Source organism: Amblyomma americanum, chromosome 2, assembly GCF_052857255.1.
Source record: "Amblyomma americanum isolate KBUSLIRL-KWMA chromosome 2, ASM5285725v1, whole genome shotgun sequence".
NCBI classification, from domain to species: domain Eukaryota; kingdom Metazoa; phylum Arthropoda; class Arachnida; order Ixodida; family Ixodidae; genus Amblyomma; species Amblyomma americanum.
The window spans coordinates 99,918,826-99,939,296 of NC_135498.1; the positions used below are offsets into that span (position 1 = coordinate 99,918,826).

Below are 20,471 nucleotides of genomic sequence, written 5' to 3' on the forward strand. Positions count from 1 at the left end.
TTTCGCTCATGGTCAACGACGCCCACGACAACGCCGGATTTTCTGAAACACGAGCTCCCTAACGCTATCGCGTTAAAAACAAGCGGTTATCAAACACTACAAGTGCTAAGAGGCCCAAATCCGAACTATTCTAAAAGAGGAATTTGTTGAGCAATATGCTGCGGCAGTGTATCGAAAACAAAACACGTTTTCATCTCAGTTCATGCGTTGTTTAAGGGCACAGGGTAAGCCCTATACTTCCCATGCATTTTAGGCCATGTTGAGGTACATGTTTCTCACTAACTAATAACAGTAGCCTAATAATACATATATCATTGTTTGCCAAATTTTGTGCTCTTTTTGCTGAACTAGAATATTTGAAATGTGTTGAAAATTCGATTTTTAATAAAATTTTTTCCGGTAGTACACAAATCTCGCCTTTCTTTGCGCATTTCAAAATTCATAACAGAATAACTGCTCAGTGAAATTGCTTAATTCTAGTTCAGTAGTTGGCAACACTTATGTAGATGATTGCAAAAAAAATCAGCCGTCTGTCTTGAAAGGCATTGGAAATAATTGTACCTTTGTAAGAAAAAACACTGCTTTGAGATAATGGAGCGTAAAGAAAAAAAAGATGTGAAAAACCATTTTTTATTCGCAGAAACGCCTCCATAGTAATTGGTTTAATAGCCCCCTGCTTCGTAGTCACTGTCGCCGTCATTTTTTCGCTTTTCGGCTTGTCGTTTTGACTGTCGGGCCTCTTTTGTAAGCTGTCGTGTTGCTCGGTCCGCAAAGTACATGCGCTTATGGTCAGCTTCCCTCAGCCACTTGATGGTGTTGCTCCCTGGGTTCAATCCACACGCCTTCAAAACGTTGGCCCGTGCGATGCTACCATAATTAAATGAAAGAACAGCATCCAGTGTTGCCATCCGTAGGGTCCGAAGCCTAACAAACACATTCTTTGGCGCGCGTTCCCAAACAACATGGTTGAACGACTCATTTGCATTTTGAGTTCGCCCATGCAGGCACTTCTCTAGGAGCTCAGCCTTCGATAGCTCCCTATAAATGGGTTTGATAGCTGCTCTGTAGCACATCCTCTTCCTGGAAGCACAGGGAAGATCTTGAAAGCTTCGATGTCGAGGAGCTGGCGCGTTCGGCGTTCGGGATCTCATTCGGTCGTGGACATCCTTTTGCTTTTTCACGATGAGCGTAGCGGTTGCCGTGAAATTCACGCCTGACGAAGGCCTTCTTTGCCCTGGGTATCTCAACTTATCAGCAGCAACCAACACCGGCACAATTTACAATACTGATCGAAAGGGATAGCACTCGGACGCAGCTGCATGAAGGTTGCAGAAACGTGGAAAAAACGTGCAAAGCGTCTCAGGATTGTCTTGGCTAAAAAAGAGGAGCTGTACAATAGTTGCCAGACAATTTTTTATATGTAGCTGATTTTAGACAAGTTTTGAAATCAGGTGGTGGACTTTTTGGTTGAAAAAATTGACGTTAATCTTGAAAGGGGGCGTGGCCGCTCACTACTTGGTTTCGGAAAAAGCGTTTTTTAGCCCTAAATATGGCTTTCTGAGGAAAGTGCGATCATGGAACATGTGTAGAAAGAATTGAACTTCTAAAATTCCAAAAGAAAAAAAAAACGATTTTTTTCTAATTTTACCTTACCCTGTGCCCTTAAAGACTGCGTTGGTTTTATTCCCGCTACTTTTTGACGGCTTACTGAGCATTTGCAAGCCCACCGTTTGGTTTATATGTTCTTCAGGAAACATAGTTAAATTTAAGAGCAAAACCAAGAAATTTTTGTCAATTTTACTTATACCCTTTAAGAGCACAAGTTTAGAATTTGCTTTACAAATTGACCTCAAGAGATGCACATGGCCGAGATAATATCATAATGGCACTAATTATGTGCAATATAAGCATCAAAGGAAACCAATGAAGACGACGACCCCGAGCCTCAAAACAGCCCTGATACCCCCGCTCACTCATTCCATCTACGCAAGCAGTCGAGCACGTTCCGTAGCGGTAGCGAAAAGTGGCGGAAGGGCCAGCACTACCAGGCCTAACGGTAATATTCTAAACCATGTGTCCTTTAAATGCGGGCTATCACCTCATGATGAAATCCAAATAGCCCCGAAGGACTTCACCTAAATGGACTACTACTACACCGCACAATCGATGTCCGAAAGGTAACTTTTTAGCCCAGAAAATATTTCAACGTCCATAGAAGTGTTCAGCAACCGCGACCTGAGGCAGTCATTTCTCATGTGAAATCTTCGAATCCAAAGAAGGAATCTTTATATTCAATGAACAAGACTCCAACATTTCACTGCACTCTTTTCATTACTCTCAGTAATTAATATCTGCAATCTTTAAACGAATGATGAGGCACCACCGCTTTCCCAAAACACTGCACATTGACCTAAGATTCGCGGAGGACGCCATACGTTGCTCGTTCCATACTGCCGCCTCGCACTCCACTTCGAGCTTACTGACAGTACAGAAAAGAGTGAAAGCTGTACAGAGACGAGAAAAGTGCGCCATAAACTAAGCGTGTCTCGGGCTGCCTTTAAATCATAAATTGCACGCATTTCAAGTTAACAGGCCTGTACCGGTGACATCGGCGAAATCAAATTGCCCAGACACAGTGTTCATGATGACAAGGGCAAGCGTGCAAAACAGGACAAAAGCCACCTCACTTCGACGTGAAGCTGTCCTTGGGCGTATCGACGTTTCGCACCCTTGAAGACGCTACGGCCACCCGTGAACTGGCTGTAAACAGAAACACAAACCAGACAATTAAAAGTGCTTGTATCAGTTATGGGATCAAACTTAATATATCTCAAAAAATCATTTTCTTTTTTCAGTAATGCTCCCAAACTATGGACAATATTTTTCACTGATAGCATAAGCACATTTTACAGGAACTCTCTTGTTTGGTTCGTGGCGTCCCTAGCAAAGACATCATTGAGCTGCCAGGCTTGTTCATTGAACAGGATCCAGCACGTATTCTGGTGAATAGAAGCTCGCGATACAGGCTCGATGTTGCATCTATTGAAAAGAGAGCATCCGTTACAATTGTCGCTAAAAATGGCCCAAGGTTAATTTCAGCGATCCCCCTCAGAATGGAAGAGAACAATAATATGTGGGACTGCGCCGAAATGAGAATTCAGGATTATCTATCAGTTATTTAAGTGGCGATTAATGACTTTTAGCGAAGGCTCGTAAAAATGAAAGGCACAATGAAATTATAACTTTTAGTCTCAGTCCTGCCTTCGCAAATACTTTGGTCATGTATCAAGTATTTTTATCTACAAAGCGCCTCGTGCAGTGCATGTGACCAGCTATGACAACCAGCACCAGCATTATGAGAAGAAAGCAAACAGCCTTAGTCGGTTGTGATACAGAGACACTGCGTGCACTTATAACAGTAAGTGTGCACTTAGAGGCATTCATTGCTACACGGCTCTGCATGTGCTTATTCCCTTACGAGACAAGTGCATAACAAAATTTCTCTCCTAATAATAACCTTAATTTATGACCGCTGTTCTCTTAGGATATAGGATTGTCATCATCATCATCATTTATTATACCCTTAAAGGCCTCTGTTGAGGCATTACATAAGGGGGGGGGACAAAGCAAATGCAACTAAGAATAATACGTTAATACAACAAAACATAATGCAATACAATAAAATGAAAAACGATACATCACAATACAACGTTGGTCAATAATGAAGGGCACAAGGCTGAATTAGGCGGTAACAACTACAACAACAACAAGAAAAATAATAAGTTAACTGGGTGAAGTTTGAGAAGTGTCTTTTATTCAGTACAGTGATTAATTAATGCCTGTCGAAATTTAGTAGCGTCGCGCTCGTTAACAATGTAGTCGGGTAGCAGTTTCCAATTTTCTATTGCAGTTGGAAGAAAAGATTTATTAAATGCCAAGGTCGATCCATGTATACGTTGAATGCTGAGGAGGTTAAACAGGCGGCGCGATGTTCTGATGGGAGCTAGTAATAATGTGTCACGAAGATCAGGAAAATTGTAATATAACTTATGAAAGAGGCAGAGTCGTGCGATTTTCCGTCGGAGCTCTAGTGGCGGGATGTTAAGTGAAGATTTAATACTGGTGATACTGCTGTGTCTATTGTAATTTGAGGATATAAAACGGGCTGCTCTGTTTTGAACGGCTTCTAAGGTGTTAATTAAGTATGCTTGGTGAGGATTCCATATAGCCGCTGCATAATCAAGTATGGTACGGGTGAATGTTTCGTATGCTAATTTTCGAACAGAAGGAGGGGCCAGGTACAGGGATCTTCGGATGAGGCCAAGTGATTTTGATGCTCTAGATGCTAGATATAAGATGTGTTCCGACCAGGTTAATTTGCTGGAGATGGTGATTCCAAGGTACCGATATGATTGGACTTGGGTTACCGTGTTTGACAGGAGTGAATATGCAGATCTGATGTTGGAACGTTTTCGCGATACTTGCATGAATTGGCACTTTGAGACATTCAGCTGCATAAGCCAGTCGGAACACCACCGTTCTATTATGTGTAAGTCGTTCTGAAGCGATAGTTGATCCCTGTTAGTGACAATGCGACGATAAAGGATGCAATCATCCGCAAAAAGCCGAATAGTGGATGAAACACCGGAAGGAAGGTCATTAATGAAGATTAGAAAAAGAAGTGGGCCAAGAACGGAACCTTGGGGAACGCCAGAGATAACGTTAGTAGTGCCTGAAGGATGATTGTCGATTACTGTGTATTGGGAGCGACCTGTTAAAAAGCAATGTATCCATGATAAAACGAGAGGATCAATGGACAGTCCGGAGAGTTTAGACATGAGGCGAAGATGGGGCACGCGATCGAAGGCTTTAGAAAAATCTAAAAAGATAATGTCAGTTTGGAATGAAGAGTCCATATTTAAGTGGAGGTCAGTGGTAAATTCAAATAGCTGAGTTTCACACGAAAAACCGGAACGGAAACCATGCTGCTTAGTAAAAAAGAAATTGTTCTGATCGAGGTGTGATGCAACATGTGAATATATGACGTGCTCTAGAAGCTTACAGGCAATGCATGTAAGAGATATTGGGCGATAATTTGAGGGATCTGATCTGTTACCTGCTTTAAACACCGGCACAACTTTGCTTATTTTCCAGTCTTTCGGAAGCAAACCCGTAGTCAATGACTGCTCGAAAATAACTTGAAGGAATAGGCTAGAACTTTCCTTAGTGCTCTTAAGAAATTTTGCAGGAATTCCGTCAGGGCCTGGTGCTTTCGACGTTTTAAGCCCATCAATTATTTTCACAATGCCTTCCGCTGCAATGTGAATGGGGGGCATTTGAGGAAAATTTGAATTGGGAACTGGTGGTATATTTTGAGGGGGCTCATGGGTGAACACCGATGAAAAATATGAATTCATTGTATCTGAGCGGAGTTCTGTGGGAACAGATGCACCACGTTCGTCAAACAAGGTGATGTCTCGTGAACGGTGAGTGTGTGGTGCCAGTATGGACCAAAATTTCTTTGGATTATTACGAATGATGTTCTTCAAGTCCTGATGAAAGAATTTCTTTTTACTGTGTCGTAATAACCGTGTATATTGGTGAAGACATGCCAGGTATTTTTGCCATTTAGAAGCGAAAGTAGAATTTTTCGCTTCACGGTAGAGGCGTTTCTTTTTATTCGATAGTCTTCTTAGTGTGTTGGAATACCACGGTTTCCTAGCATCACCGCGAATACGTATGAGGGGAACGTAAGCATCAATAAGCGATAAAATTTTATTTTTATAGAGTAGCCAGTTTTGATCTATTGTTCGAGTAGGAGAAGAATTTAGGAAGTACGGAAAATACTTATTAAGCTCGGAATTAATCTTAGCGAAATCGGCTCTTTTGTAACTACGGATGTATTTTATTGACGGTTGTTTCATGGGGATTGGAATAGAAAGATCACACAACAGCAATTTATGATCACTGAGGAAATCAACACATGACAGTGACCGGATAAAATCTGGATTTGATACCAGGATAAGGTCAAGAATATTAGTGCCCCGGGTTGCTATTTTAACTGTTTGCATGAGGTTAAATGTGAGTACCATGTCAAGAAATTCGTTGGACTGACGAGAAGGTGCATACAGATTGTTCCAGTCAATGTCTGGGAAGTTGAAATCCCCACAGACCACATGTTCAGCATTTGGAAAGCGAAAATGCAAGTTTGAAAGGACACTGCAAAGATCGTCAACAAAGGTACTATCGGAATCAGGCGCACGGTAGCAAGCTGTGAGGATGACAGTGCTAGAAGGTAGAGATATTCGGACGCATGTTATTTCGTGGCTACAAGTAATCTTGACTGGAAATGAAGGTATACTAGATTTTACAAAAACCAGCACTCCGCCTCCTCTGCGCCCAACCCTATCAAGCCTATGAATAGTGAATAAGTTTTCATCGTCAAGTAACTCGCTGTTATCAACGTCAGAATTCAGCCACGATTCTGTGAAAATGGCAATGTCGGTGTCGTTGTCATGAAGGAGGGTTTCAATGGCCTCTTTTTTGGATAAATAACTGCAGATGTTTGTGTACATTACTGACATGACCTTATGAGCAGGTATTCTATTCCGGCTAGACTGTTGGTGAGGGGGAGTGGAAAATGGAAGCGTAGCCGTCGGCAGTGAGCGCTATGATTTGACCTCTAAAACAGAATCGGATTCGGTATCGTAGATAAATTGCTTTTCATCGATGATAAGTTTGTCGAAACGCATCTTGAACTTGCTGTTACATTCCTTGCCAAAAGCGTACAATTTCTGGCGGGCTAATCGGACTCGGGCAGAGTAGTCTTCACGTATTGCATAGGTTGATGTTTTGAGCTGCGGTATAGCTGACAAAATTTTGGTCTTATCTTTAAAATGAGAAAACTTGAAAGAGGGCAAACAAAACAGGTTGTGGCGACAGAGTCGGATTAACTGAGGTTTCAGAAAGAAAGATGTGACTAGATGTCCTCAGCTGGTATAGGACAGGCTTAATTTGGGTGAAATGGCAGAACAAAGAGAATATTTTGCAGTGGACATGTGAGATCCCCTTGTACTTTTGTTCAGGTAGGACGCTTCCTTCCAGGCTTGCATTCCTGGTTTTCTTTTCATGCTTAATAGCAAAACTAACCAGCAGTGGAATAATACTGTTGACGAACTCGGCTCCACTAAATACCCTTTCTTTTTTCCTAACTAGATAATCACAGCTAAGCTTCGTCGAAGGTTATCTGCACGCCATTCTTATTTACTTGAGCCACGAGGCAGCATGACTAAGCGCTTCGCAAATGATCGCATCTGCAATGCTAGGGTATAAGGTTCAACAACGACCACTCCAGTGAATCGGCAGTCTTCTGCTACGCACTTAGACTGGATGGTCGGAAATGCCAACTTTCTTCGGGCGAGCTGCGGGCCACGTTGTCCATGGTCAGGTCCTCTATGTGCGCGGTGTTGCGGTGCCGGACATCAAAGAATTTCTTGTTCTTCTGCGACAAAACACGCGAAAAACCGTGACTCAAGTAGCCGAAAGAGAAACTTCAAATTTAGTTCGCAGTCCGAATCAAGAACAATTACCTAAGGCCGTTTCTATATTGCTTAGAAGGTCGCTGACATGCAGCCTAAATGCTCTGTGGAAGCAATACGATACGACGTTTATCGGAGCCACCGCATTCGTGCGGCGACACATCTCCGCAAGTAAAACCAAATGTCTGGACCAGTGCAGAACATATAAGCTTAGCAGTAGCTGCACTAATAAACTTTACTCTTCGAAAGTCATCAGTATCTACTTCCCAAGCCGTACAACTTTGGGCCCTATAGGCGCCAGCTAGAGCCTCACCACGCTAGGCCAACATAACTCGCCAATGGCCATGGTGTTGGTTAGCCGCCCTAGCTCCCGCGAGGCCGAGGTGGGTTTGGGAACGGGTGTGAGGTTAAGAATTCCTTTACTTTTCCCGACTATTTGGAGAAGTGTTACAAGTTGGCGGAGGTGCATATATGCCTCAAGACAAATGCTGCTCTTAAAAGCCTAATTAGCACCGCCCATATGGTTCTCCGAACAAGATTGTGTGTCAGTGAGTGGCAAGGATTAATAAGTTAGAGACATACCAGGACCGAATAAACAAGAAAATTAAAGACGCATTATCTGTAGAAGGTTGCGCTGTTTAAGGTATAGTTATCTGCCGACTAGCCGGCAGCTAGTGCAATCTCCATCGTTATTCTTCTCTTTTCGGGAAGTGACGAAGCATAACATGCCTTTACACTCGACTGACGCCCGCAGTTTCGCGATTTTGGCGGAGTGCGGCCCTTACACGAATGTGGCATTTGTCAGTTCATGTTTCAACCTATACTATAGGCAAACTACAAGACTATACCACACAGCGTGATGCAGTATCTGATGTCTGGTTGCACATAAATTTTAGTTTCTTCGCTATCTTCACAGCCCGCGCCGCTATCTTCGCTGCACACACACCCTCGGCCTCAGCAATCGAGCGCCCTAACCACTGAGAGACCTCCGAGGTACCTATATTGAAATAATGCGTTCAGCGAGCAAGCGCCACCTGTGTGTCCTTATAGCGGTAAGCTTGGCGTTCACGACAGCCAAGTGAGGTCGCTAAGTCCGCGCCGTACCGAAACAAAAGAAAGAGCGTAGTTTTCGTGAGTTCATCCTCGTTTGTGTAGCTGTAAGTGAGCATTCGCTCCAAATACTGTAAATCAAGAGGCTCCACTGTGAGCTCTGTCCGCACCTTAAAAGCGTACTAGAGCTAGCTGGCCTCACCTACCACTGGCATGGGATGAGAGGACCCCCCTCCCCCGACGCCTTAGTGGGCTTGGTGTTCGGGTGCCGAGTCCAAAGTCGCAGAAGCGAATGGTGGCTGCGGCTGCAGCTGCCGTATTTTGGTGGAAGCGATATGCAAACCACGTTAGTATGCTGCATTTAGGTCTCCCATGTGGCAAAAGAAATTCGGGGCCCTTAACTATGCACGCCCCATAAACCCCACATGGCGCTTAAAAGAACGTTACAGCCCCACATACCATAACTTACATAGCCCGGGAGGGTCAACGACCATTGCCCAGTTTGGGCCTTATGGTGAGACACCACTAAAGTTGCGACGGTGACATTTTGCACAGGCATTTACTAGCAAACAGGTTTAGCACCGCAGTTAAAGCACATTCACACCTACGAGTCGCAGACGTCGCGCGACTAGTTTAGAACGACTGGTTTCGGCTTTCATAGTGCCCCGGAACCTTAACAAATCGGCCGAAATCTTTCGCCCGACGTCTACGACTCGCAAATGTGAGTGTGCCCTTAGGCCGCGAGCTCTGGCGGTCTTAAGGCTTGTAGGCTACGAGCACTATGTCTGCGTGCAGAGACTTTCTGCGGGCTATGAGTAAAAGGCAATGCTGTCATTGTTGGCCTCGTACTTCGAAATCCAAAATCCCCGCGTTCTGCGGCTGGACTGGCAGCTATATACAGGAGACTCAGGGAGTGGGCAAAGTCGCTGGTGTATCCTATGGGATCACACGATCTAGTGCCGCCTTGGGATGGTAGCTCACGTATGCTTGAGACACGTAGAGACCTTTCCATCGAGGGCTCCCTGGGCGCTGCTTATTGCTCGATAGGCTGTTGTGCGCTCTTGGCGCTAGCGCAGTCGAAGCGGCAGCAGAACCGGTTTGCAACAGCCCGGAGAAGAGTAGGTGTTTCGACATCCTCATCCCCCGATGGAAAGGTTTGACGTATCTCGCCTTGGTGAAAAATAAAAAGTATGACAGTCCTCCAATACCCACTGGCGAATACTGCACAACGTAATAATGGCATTGCAGAAACTTCTAGCTCCATGAAATGAAATTCCGCATCTTCTTACATGCCCGTCTTTTAACCAGTACAGGCTGAGTAAGTACAAGTTCAGACAGAACTGCAAGCGTAAGATGCACTAATGCTGCATTATGTTGGCCACGTCACAGTGCCCTTAATTTTCTTGCTGCCGGAAACGAATTAAACCTACTATCACAAGATACGTATTCGCGTCAGGAATAAAGACGTGCTCAAAGAACCTGCACAGTTTTTTTTTTCATTTGTATCCTACAATCATTCATGGTACTGAGTAGAATCAACGATTTTCACTATAGTACCATTCGCGTAATTTAGCAGATAACTGAACAGAGAGGAATAGAAGACTAGGGATCACTGCCATCTTAGTTTTTCGTTGATGTCCTCGAAATGTCAACAGCCTGCTCCCTTACCTTAGCAAGAAGCTTGCGTTCCGAGTTCAGCCTCCTGCTGCAGTCCCGAAATATGGTGTTCGCCACTGAGTTCTTGCCCTGCATTGCAATGCTTTTATGGTGGCAGTGTAGCTACATTTCCCAGCTCGTTTTAACACTGCAGCCAGGCCGCTGTGGCGCTAGCACCCACCACCATCTTATCGTAGTGCATAACAGTGCAAATGTGCACAGCAGCTACAGCCCGTTTGAACTGGTGCAGAATTTTCTCAGGCACTTCTCCTCATGGGCGAAGAATCACGTCGAAATGCTCAGATTTGCTCTTACTATAACGAGCTTTTTTTAACAGTGCTAGACAGCAGGACAAAGAACAAGAAGAGACAAAACGCGGTGCTGCTGAAATAAGATCGTTATGGATTACTAACTTGGCCAATCTGCCCTTCTACAGTTTATTTTCTGTTAGCTCGGCGACCTAAATTTAAAAATACAAGGGCTTGTTTGAAGGATCATAGTTTAAGATACACACCAAGGCGTTGATCTCCAGTCCAGAGAGCTTGTCCCGCGTGAGATCCATGATCTCCTCCTTGAGCGCATCGATGAGGTTGGGCGTGCTGTGTACGACCGACTTCATGCGTTCCGTGCGCACCTGACAATTTGCCGCCTGGCGCGTCAGGTGCCGGCCACTGCGGGCCCGACAGGAGCAGACCACGCATTAGAACGCATGTTCGCCTGCTAGTGCAAGATGTTCACTGAGATGATAATGACAACTAGGTGCTGTATACAACGCAAGGGCGCTAGATCTCAGTATGACTGCTTCATTTTAGCTGCGGGGTGGGGAGGGGTTGGAGCTCTCTTTAGTGGTAAGGTCCGAATGTTGTCCAAGTTTAATCCATTCCAGTTCTTTTACAGGTATTTTGCGATAGTACTCAGTGTGCTGATTACCCATTCCACCTGAGCTACTCACTTGTGTCGGATCCTCTGTGGTTTGATTTTTTTTATCCTTGTACTTCATTATTTTTAAGGTTGCTTGACCTTAAACCTAATTTCACCGGGTGGGGCGACGTCATGGTCCACACTGCTTTTCTGAATGGTGATGTCACCGGGTGGGGCGACGTCATGGTCCACACTGTTGTTCTGAATGGTGATGTCACCGGGTGGGGCGACGTCATGGTCCACACTGCTTTTCTGAATGGTGATTAAGATGGGGTGTTGTTATTATTGTTGCTATCGTTCTTGTAATTTTTGTTGTTGTTGCCGCTGCTGATGCTATTGCTGATCACTGGTAGTTCGCGGCTGAACCGAGCACGTTCGCCAGGCGTCTCGGGGCAGCAGCGCACAAGTCTACTTCTACCCGGTTAATGCATAGAAGAAAAAAGGATGCGCTGTATGGACGTACGAATAGGCAGAAACACAAAGAGTAAGGGCGCAACACGGCATTGAAGTGGCGGTGCTCCCGCCGAACTCTTCTGGGTTCTCTAGCGCTGCGATGCATGAAGTAAAGGTACGATCAAGTAAGCATAGGGTACGTTACTGATGTGCGTTCTCGGCAAAACAGGCAGTCTTTGAAAGAGGGGCCACTCGTATGCGAGCCCTCCTCATAATTTTCTAGATGGATCGCATTGGACGTAGAAAGTACGACTGGGTTGGTGATTTTTTGCGGCTTTCTATATGTGCGACCGCTCTGTGGGCATGCCACAAAGCCACCTTGGTCAGCCTATGGTGGCAGGTCGTTTTCTACTGCGCTGCATTAGGATGCAATGATTTGTGCAATTTCTAGAACAGCTAGAGTGCAAGCAGATCTTAACATTAGATATCGGCATAAACATCTTTTTTTTTCATTTTAGTGATGAAATGAAGTCTATATTTATTTGTAAATGTCGACTGTTCTAAAAATGCTCCTTCTTAGAGTTGATGCCAGAAAAGTTACATTGCTGAACGTCGAGGCAAAAGTGTCACTTAAACAGCTTTTTGGCTGTTTCTTTCTTTTTAGTGCGAAAGCAGTACTACATGTGCATGAGATCAAACCAGCTCACTGAGTTTGCATCAACCTTGAACTTGAGGGTGACCTAGGCCGAACCATAATACAGAAATAAAATAAAGACGGCGGCGACTGGCATTCGAACACGCAGCGGGGCGAACAGATCAGCTTCGCTGGCCACTGCACGAGAACACTATGCTATCGCCGCAGCCAATCACGCCTCGTGTTAAACTGCAACACACTCTCAACCCATGTATTGCACGTCGTCGTATTCATCAACTAATACTACTACTGGAATGAAGATGATGATCATGCGCCAACGCCAGCGACGACGAAGCTCTTTGAGCGGCCGGCTGACGCTCGTGCTGGAGAACTGCTCCTTGTGACCCTGTCTCTCACTCCACTGCCTTATCGACTACTTGCGCAATACTTCTGCAAGAGTCTTCGTCGCCGGCGCTTTCCACTTTCCGATAAACCATCCTTCACAACTATCTAACTAATCACATTGAGTAAAGCTGAAATTTGGGCGAGTTGGTAAGCATTCATGGTGGGTGAACAGCGCAACAAAGGCGGGACAAAGGCAAGACAAACGCTGACTGGCAACTGAGACATTAAGTTACAAGGAAATTCAATATCTGGACTTGCACATGACATGGGTTGTTTGCCCCTCTTTTGTCGTTTTCTCAGTTTTTTTATATTTTACTGTTTACGTTCACTATATATTACCACTTTTCGTTCTTCAATAAACTCAGTTGCTAGTCAGCGCTTGTCTTGCATTTGTCCCGCCTTTGTTGCGCTGTTCACCCACCGTGAATGTATCTAACTAATATCGTCGTCAGACGTGCTGACGACCCAGAAAAGCAAAACCATGAATCAACCAGACTAAACACATGCTTTCGTGCGTCTACTCGGTTTAGACTGCGTGAAAACCCTACCACATTTATTTTCTTCCCAGTTCCATCACTACGAAGCAAGAAAAACGTACTTCCCTTTCTGAACTCATTCATTCACGCTCAAGGCTCGAGAAGCCATGCTTACTTGCTGTCGTGCTGATCTTTTAAGGGACCACTCTGGGCAACCTTCGCATGGAGCCTGGAGTCTGCGAAAGGAAAGAGGAGCGGAGTTTTCCCTAATCCGCCACATCGACACAGTGGCTCATGCAGAGAACGAAGGATCTACATTCAGATAAAGCCGATATAAGATTTTTGTTATTTACCTTGCTTCTTCAAATGAGAGCAGCCTTCAAGAAATCAAAGATTTGGGATGACCTTGAAGATGCAGCTGCACTTTGCATATTCTAGCAAGACAAAAGTGATCTCAATCTTCCCACCAGCTGCGTGGTCACAAACATTCCCTTCACACTTACACACTTCTCTTTTCCATTTTTCCTTCATTCGGTTCAAAGAGGAAGACAAATCTGGGGCACAAACAACAATTTAAAATGTTCTGCATCGGCAATACTGCAACGCGGTAGTGGTGTTCATGTTCGGGAAAAACTGAAACTATGATGTTGCAGTAAAGCGGAAACAATAAGCGGAGGCTGTAGCTAACAACTGTGGCGTCCTACTCTCGGGAGACAACTACGTTAAAAAAAGAGCAGTATTTTAACTGAAAAAGCCGGGGCTCGTAGGCTGACCTTGATAAAGAATATAACCGCGTAGCTTTGTCCTTCCGTAAAGAGGGTATTACCAAAAGTAGTTCATCTACCGGCTGCTCACATCAACGTAGGGGGACAGTTAAATGCCAGAAGGATTAGTAAATGAGTTGAATATTCTTTCTAGTCTGCGGTATCTTTATGGTTATTGTGCTCGGCTGCTGATCGGAAAGACTCAGGTTCAATCCCTGCCATGGCGGTCCGATTTTGATGGTGGAGAAATGCTATAGCGCCGTGTATAGTACGCTGTCAGTGCACGCTAAAGATCCCCGGAAGGTCGAAAAATTCCGGAGCCCTTCACTACGACGTCCCTTATAGCTTTCGTCGCTTTGCGACGACAAACCCCAGAAAGCCATAAAACCTTTCCATTCAAGCTCCATGATAAACGCTATACTATGTAGTGCAAGTTCACTGAACTGACCGAGAAGTGCTGTTTTGGCCCATTAACATCTGGTTTTGCTAGTGCAGAAATAGCATTTGCGTGTTTTTTTTAATGTTAAGCACCTGGTGCATCCGAAAAAAAAACAGTACATCGCGAATGTACTATCGGCGTCAAATGAAATGCAAACAGCGGAGCGCTTGGCAAACGGTCTAGCTTAGGCCGTCTGCCTGTCGCTATCAGTTACAGGCGCGCTCTTCCGGTTTGCGATGGTTTTCTTTCGTTTTATTTGACTTTCGTTTCCTAGCTTTACCGCTGGAGCGCCACTTGCATGCTTTTCACCGAACTCAACTTGCACAGTGTGGATTCGATGGCAGCACCGAGTGAAGCGGGCTGCCCTAACTCCCTGGTTTGCCTTGATTTTTATTCCATCACTGCCGTGTTATCAGTGTCCGGTTCCAATGTGAAAGGGGAAAAGATCGATCGGAAATAATCGGTATTTGTCGAGCCGCTGCCGAATCGCTTTTTTCTGATACTGGGCGTAACATTTAGGCCACCATAAAACCTCAATACGCTGGGACCCAACATTCACGCGTCATTGGAAACCGAAAATGCCAAGCGTACGACCCAAACAGACAGTGCGCATTGTTGCTCTCTACACTAATTGTGTGCCGCAACGTAAGATTGCAAAGGAAACTGCTCGCCCACTGTCTACGATTAATAGAGATAGCCAGGGAGTCAATTTGCCAGGACGAAAGTAGAAGGCGCCGACCAGAAGATCATCCCATCTTTTCTTTTGGTCGGCGCCTTCTTCTTTCGTCATGTACCATCCCGACCAGACGGGTTTCCGTCAGACACTAGACACTTCATCAATTTTCCAGTCTTCCACAATTTTCCAGAATTTTCCAGGCATTATGAATGTGGTGCTCCAGTGGCAAAGCGAGAAAAAAAAAACTCAAAAGAAAACAGAAGCAAAAGAATTGATAACCGGAGGCGCGCGCCAATCGCTGATAACGACCGGCAGATGGCATAAGATGGACCGTTCGCCACGCTCTCCGCTGATCGTATTTCATTTGACGCCGATAGTACGCACGTATAATGCAAGGGCAGCTACCGACAAGTGCCATATGCGTTTTCTGCTAGTGAAACGCGACGGAGAGTATATTCGTCAAGAATCTTCCCCGTTGCGAAGCCTGTCTTGAGCACTCACGATAGGACACGCGCTTGGCATGCATATCGTACATGCCGCCGAGTACGCGTTTCGTCTAATTTATTCATACAAGATAAGAAAAAGCGATATGTCGTGCACGGAGCCTTGCACCTTCTGTCTCGCTTTTTCCTCTGATTTCACACTGTTGGTTTTGGCTCTGAATGCACGGGAGGGGAGGGCGGATTTTTATGCCACCTGATGTGCGACAATTACACACAGTACAAATAACCTAGCCACCTTATGCATTTCCTGGAATGTAAACGATCGCTTATTAGACGAAAATTACCAGCAATACTGCCGAGTGCAAGCAACCAAGGCAGTGCCAAAAAAAAAAACAATGCATTACGGCACTTTCGTTCGCCTCTGTGGGCGACTAAGAGGGATGTCGTTAAGATCTTCCAGTCCTTCAATTCCAAATGCAGCCTTTGAAAAGGCCGACCTGTTTCATTTGGCCGCACACGGCATATCCCACAGTGCACTCAATATCCAGCCTGCCTTTAAAAAATGTTGGATGGTAAATTTAAGCTCCGCCTTAGGTATATGACGTGATAGCGTTAAAGGTTAATTCCCATATATGCACAAGGCCATTATCTACCTTCATAGATACATGGGAGTCCTCATACCCCTCCTGGCGCAGTGGTGCAGCGGTTGAGCGATGCGCCACTGCCTTCAGGTGGCAGGTGCTTCTCCTAGCGGTGGGCCTTATGCGGCCCAGATTGCTCTTCGATACAGACCAACCATTAACTGCCACCTGCCACGGTGGGCAGTTTGCTCACTATCCGGTGAAAAGGTTGTGATGACACTGCTAGGTCACGTGACCTAGGTCACTAGGCCACGTGACCCAGTGGCCAACCTGCCGCCTAGGTCCCCCTAGGCCATGCTCGTGATTTTTCGCTGACAACGCCGACAGCGCCGACACCGGATTTTCTGTAAAACGCGGCCTTTAACGCTAGCGCGTCAAAACTCCAGTAACGAACACGTAAACGCGACAATTTATGGTTGTAACCTGCAACGACAGCACTGCCGACGATGTCTGCAAAGTAACTATTCTTCGCTTCACGCTGCTACAGCAAGACAAGGCCCAAATCATCTGAAAGCAGAAGATGACGGCGCCATTTCACGCTGATGTCTGCATTGTGTACGTTGCTTTCACTTCAAAAAGCACCGAAATAAACCGGCCCCAGCTTTAAATATTAATAATAGAGTTGTAAGTTAGTGCCTGTCGTCACAGTGCACAATAAAAGAGGAAAAATAGGATTGCCAGTTTATTTCCACTGTGTGCAGCGTTCAGACTGGCACAGCAGGATTCGTACAATGCGGAGTTACACGGGCTAGTAAAGGAGGAAATTAGAGGATGACGTGCTAACTGCAAGCCGGTTTTTCTAACAATGCAAATATTTATTCTTTTCAAACAGCCCATGCAGCAGCTAATATTTGACATTGGCAAAGGGCGCACCTATATATGGCGTTTATGTTTTTTATGATTTTAATTCAAATGAACCAGCTATTCTATTCTTCTTCCACAATACTTCAAGACATGCACTTTAATTGCAAGTGAAAAAATGAAAATTCCTGGCCCCCACCTCTGCTGGGCACTGCTAAGGAGGGTACCTGCAGGAGACCTTTGCCACTGAACAGCACGCGCTGTCTTGGGGCTGGCACGGGCACCGACAGTGTGCTCTGGAAGAAATGAACAGTAACTTGCACTGATGAAACCAACCAAAATAAAAAAATAAAATGACTGCGCAAAATTCAGAAATATTCCGCGCATATAGAGCTTCATAAAAAGAACTAATTAATAAAAAAAGAAAGCTACGGCACGGTCGCCTTACAACTCTTACACAAGCAGCAATTGATAAACGATGCTTGGATTGTTCCTTATTCCTTTACAGCGTATATAAATCTAGTTGGCAAATGAGACGACCTTCCCTCAGAGGCAGTGTTGAACAATTATCTCTTTAGTCAAAAACATCAGCGAGTCTAACGTGGAATGAGTTAGGAGTTCATTATTCCCAATATATGCAAGTATTTAATATTTGCCAGCTATTATCAGCTACTTCATCAGTCACCAAGCTTATCACAGTTTCTGCTGCAGACACACGCAAAAATGCGTTAGCGATCTCAACACCGAGAAAAGACGCAGCGATTGCCTATCTCTAAATCAACAAAACTGCTTCAACGTCTACTTAATAAACTGGCGCTACCATCAACTGACACATATTCTGCAGAGATAGAAATGATAAAAGAAAACAGGTTTCGTATAGACTAAAAAAAACGGCCAGTGTAAAACTATGACGCTAAGTATTGACGACCCATCATTATGCGGCATTCAGTTGATGATGGGAATGTGCTTATGTCTTCGCCTTATTTGTTCAGTGATTGTCCTCTGGCTGCGCTTGTTCTTATGCTCAACCAGAACGTTACTTCCATCAGTTTTTATCGGTGGGGCATCTTTGATTTCATTGAGGGGGCATTTCCGAGCGAGACACTTATCATGAAGTGTGAAAGTTCTCAGAGTATATGCCTTCGTCTAAATATTACCCTCATCTTGTCCACGGTATCCGTATTGTAGTAGTTTTAGCCACTTCATGCATTTAGACATTGTGTTTTATGGGTATGGCTGAGATCCATAAACAAAGCTTCTTTCTGTGAAGGGACGCTCCCACCAACACAGCCGATCTCGCAGTGCCATTTAACAGCCTTCTTGTTGTCAGTGCTTCAGCTTAAGCAGAGTCTAATAGGCAGCAATGAACTCTGACTTCCTAATGAATCCTTAATTCGCGTGCTATAAAATAATTACAGTGTAAAAGCATGCCTGTGCACGATTACTGCCAAAAATTAGTGCATTTGACCTCTGTCCACGCCTTTCTCGTAGCCCTATCTAACCGTTTACAGTGCCGAAACCTCCCTTCTCTTCTGCGACCCTTTGGGGACACCCAGAATCGATACGCCTTCACGTTATTTGACTCGTATGGGGGGCGTCAAGAACCGGCGATGAAAGCCGGTGGCGGTAAAAATGCGAACGAAGCTCAGAGGACGCTAAAAGCGATATTTAAATAGGCCTAATGAAGAATGAGAAATGAAGGTCACCATGTGCCAAACACAGTCATTTTGCCCTCACACAAACAAGGCTTGGGGCTAGCCAGCCTTTACACAAACAAAATCTAGTCGTCGGAGAGCACTGAAAACGTGGTATGGCACCTCGATGTTCACATGCTCTAAATGATGAAAACAACCATCTACTCATTATTCACAACAGCGCAAGAAACAGACAAAAGGAGAGAATGTACAACACAAGCGCGTCTATTCTCTATGCCATTCTCTCTTTTTGTCTGTGTCTCCTGCGCTGTTGTGAATAACGAATACGTACAAACTCGCCCAACTTTTTTCGCTCACCAACCATCTACCCCTTATCTAGTAGCTGATTTTTCGGACCACCAGGAGTGTCACCTCAGGCCGACTGCACACTTCGGCATTAGCTGCGGTTTTTACGCATGCGGTGGTTTCTCTAATCCTAGCGAAGAACTTACATGTACTGTGCATTCGAGAAAAGCGTTTGGTTCGGCAGTCTTTGCGCCGGTGAGAACACGTAGCGTCATAAATTCTGAGATAAAAAAGTGTAACGGGATAAACATACAAGAAAAAGAATGGTGTGCTAATGAACACTTTCTACTACCACCTCATCTTTGGTGTACCTGCGGGAAGCGAAGCGGCGAAGCTCTGAGTGCCTCGGAGTAGGGCCTCGAGAGGCGCACGGGAGAGCACGACCCTTCTGGAAGCAGGCTCGCCAGCTGCTTCGCTGCCGTTCGGTTCCTGACCAAGAGCGAGCGCCGGCTGGGACCGCTGAGGGGGTCTTCCATATGCGACAGCTTGCGCTCAAGCGTTGTGCTCGTCTGGAAGGAAAACGGTGTTCACAACATGCGTGCTCTATGTGAACGGTCCTGTAACGGTGAGGAAGAAACGACCCTAAAAGAAACCTAATAAACAAACGAAAGCTAAAGGAACAGCCTCCGTCGGCATAAATCAGAAAGATGTACTTCGCCACCTTTCCGCGGGACGGAGTCTATTGCAAGAAGTCGCTCCCACGCGGTACTCTCATCCAGCACCAATCCTACGGCTGCACGTGCTACACACTACCTAGAAAGAGGGCGAAAAAAATTTACAAAGAGTGAGGCGCATGTCAGTTAGGCTTTGGGCATGTCAGCTTAGACTCATGCCGTAGCTGTCCTCCATGTGCTTAGGGGTACATCACTTTTCTTTTCCACATGATGACCCCTCAATCAAAGGTGGTACTGTACCAAACACTGGCAGAACGTGAACGTGGTATGAGGTGAATTTTGTAGCGATAGCTACAATATGGTAGCATTTCGAGCCTTCACCTTGGCGGTAGTACGTGACCGTGGCGGTGGCACGTGGTTGGTCACATTGTTGGTCACGTAACCAGCCACGTGGTGCGGAGCAGCTACTGCTGCCGGCGGCATGGTGCGCCGGCGAAACTGAGCTGCAAACAGCTGCGCGCATGCACCGTGTCAAGTGGGACAAAGGTAAAGGAACGCCCAGCGAAACGGAGCGGCGAAAGACTGGCTTTGCAGTTCAACTGAGCAAGTTTCACTCGGCCAGCTGTAGCTTTCGCGTCACTCCAGGTTTAACCAGAGCTAAACCACCGCCAATTTGGTAGAGAGGGCAGAAATAAACCTCCAGCCTTTCGCCCTGCCAATGAAGGGGGAACGAGAGTGATAACTATATTGCAACTTCTTTAATATCTGATGAGCTCACAACCGCTCGTCCATTTCATTTGGGCCACCTAAATCACATCCTCAGTGATCCAACTCTATCAACAGCACTCAGAATTCGTTCCAAACCTCACTTAGGGATCAGATACGTCTAGGCAACGTTCTTTTTGTCAGCTGGTGGGCATGTGAGTTGCTGATTGCGAAACAAAGCAGATACGCCGCTCGTGCATCAATCAATCCCATAAGCAGCTGTTAAAAAAAATTCGCAGGGACACGTAATTATCT

General features: G+C 45.4%; 1 protein-coding gene across 1 annotated transcript in view; it reads right to left on the bottom strand.

Annotated features, from left to right (window-relative positions):
* Positions 1-20,471, bottom strand: part of DZIP1 (DAZ interacting zinc finger protein 1) — a 78,202-nt gene that overhangs the window by 15,764 nt on the left and 41,967 nt on the right. The window contains exons 8-14 of the mRNA XM_077651657.1: positions 19,149-19,346; positions 17,037-17,133; positions 13,249-13,309; positions 10,759-10,915; positions 10,257-10,334; positions 7,381-7,501; positions 2,688-2,760 (exon numbers count right to left, since the gene is read on the bottom strand). Of these exons, the coding sequence (XP_077507783.1) occupies positions 2,688-2,760; positions 7,381-7,501; positions 10,257-10,334; positions 10,759-10,915; positions 13,249-13,309; positions 17,037-17,133; positions 19,149-19,346 (785 nt within the window). The remainder of the gene's footprint in view (positions 1-2,687; positions 2,761-7,380; positions 7,502-10,256; positions 10,335-10,758; positions 10,916-13,248; positions 13,310-17,036; positions 17,134-19,148; positions 19,347-20,471) is intronic.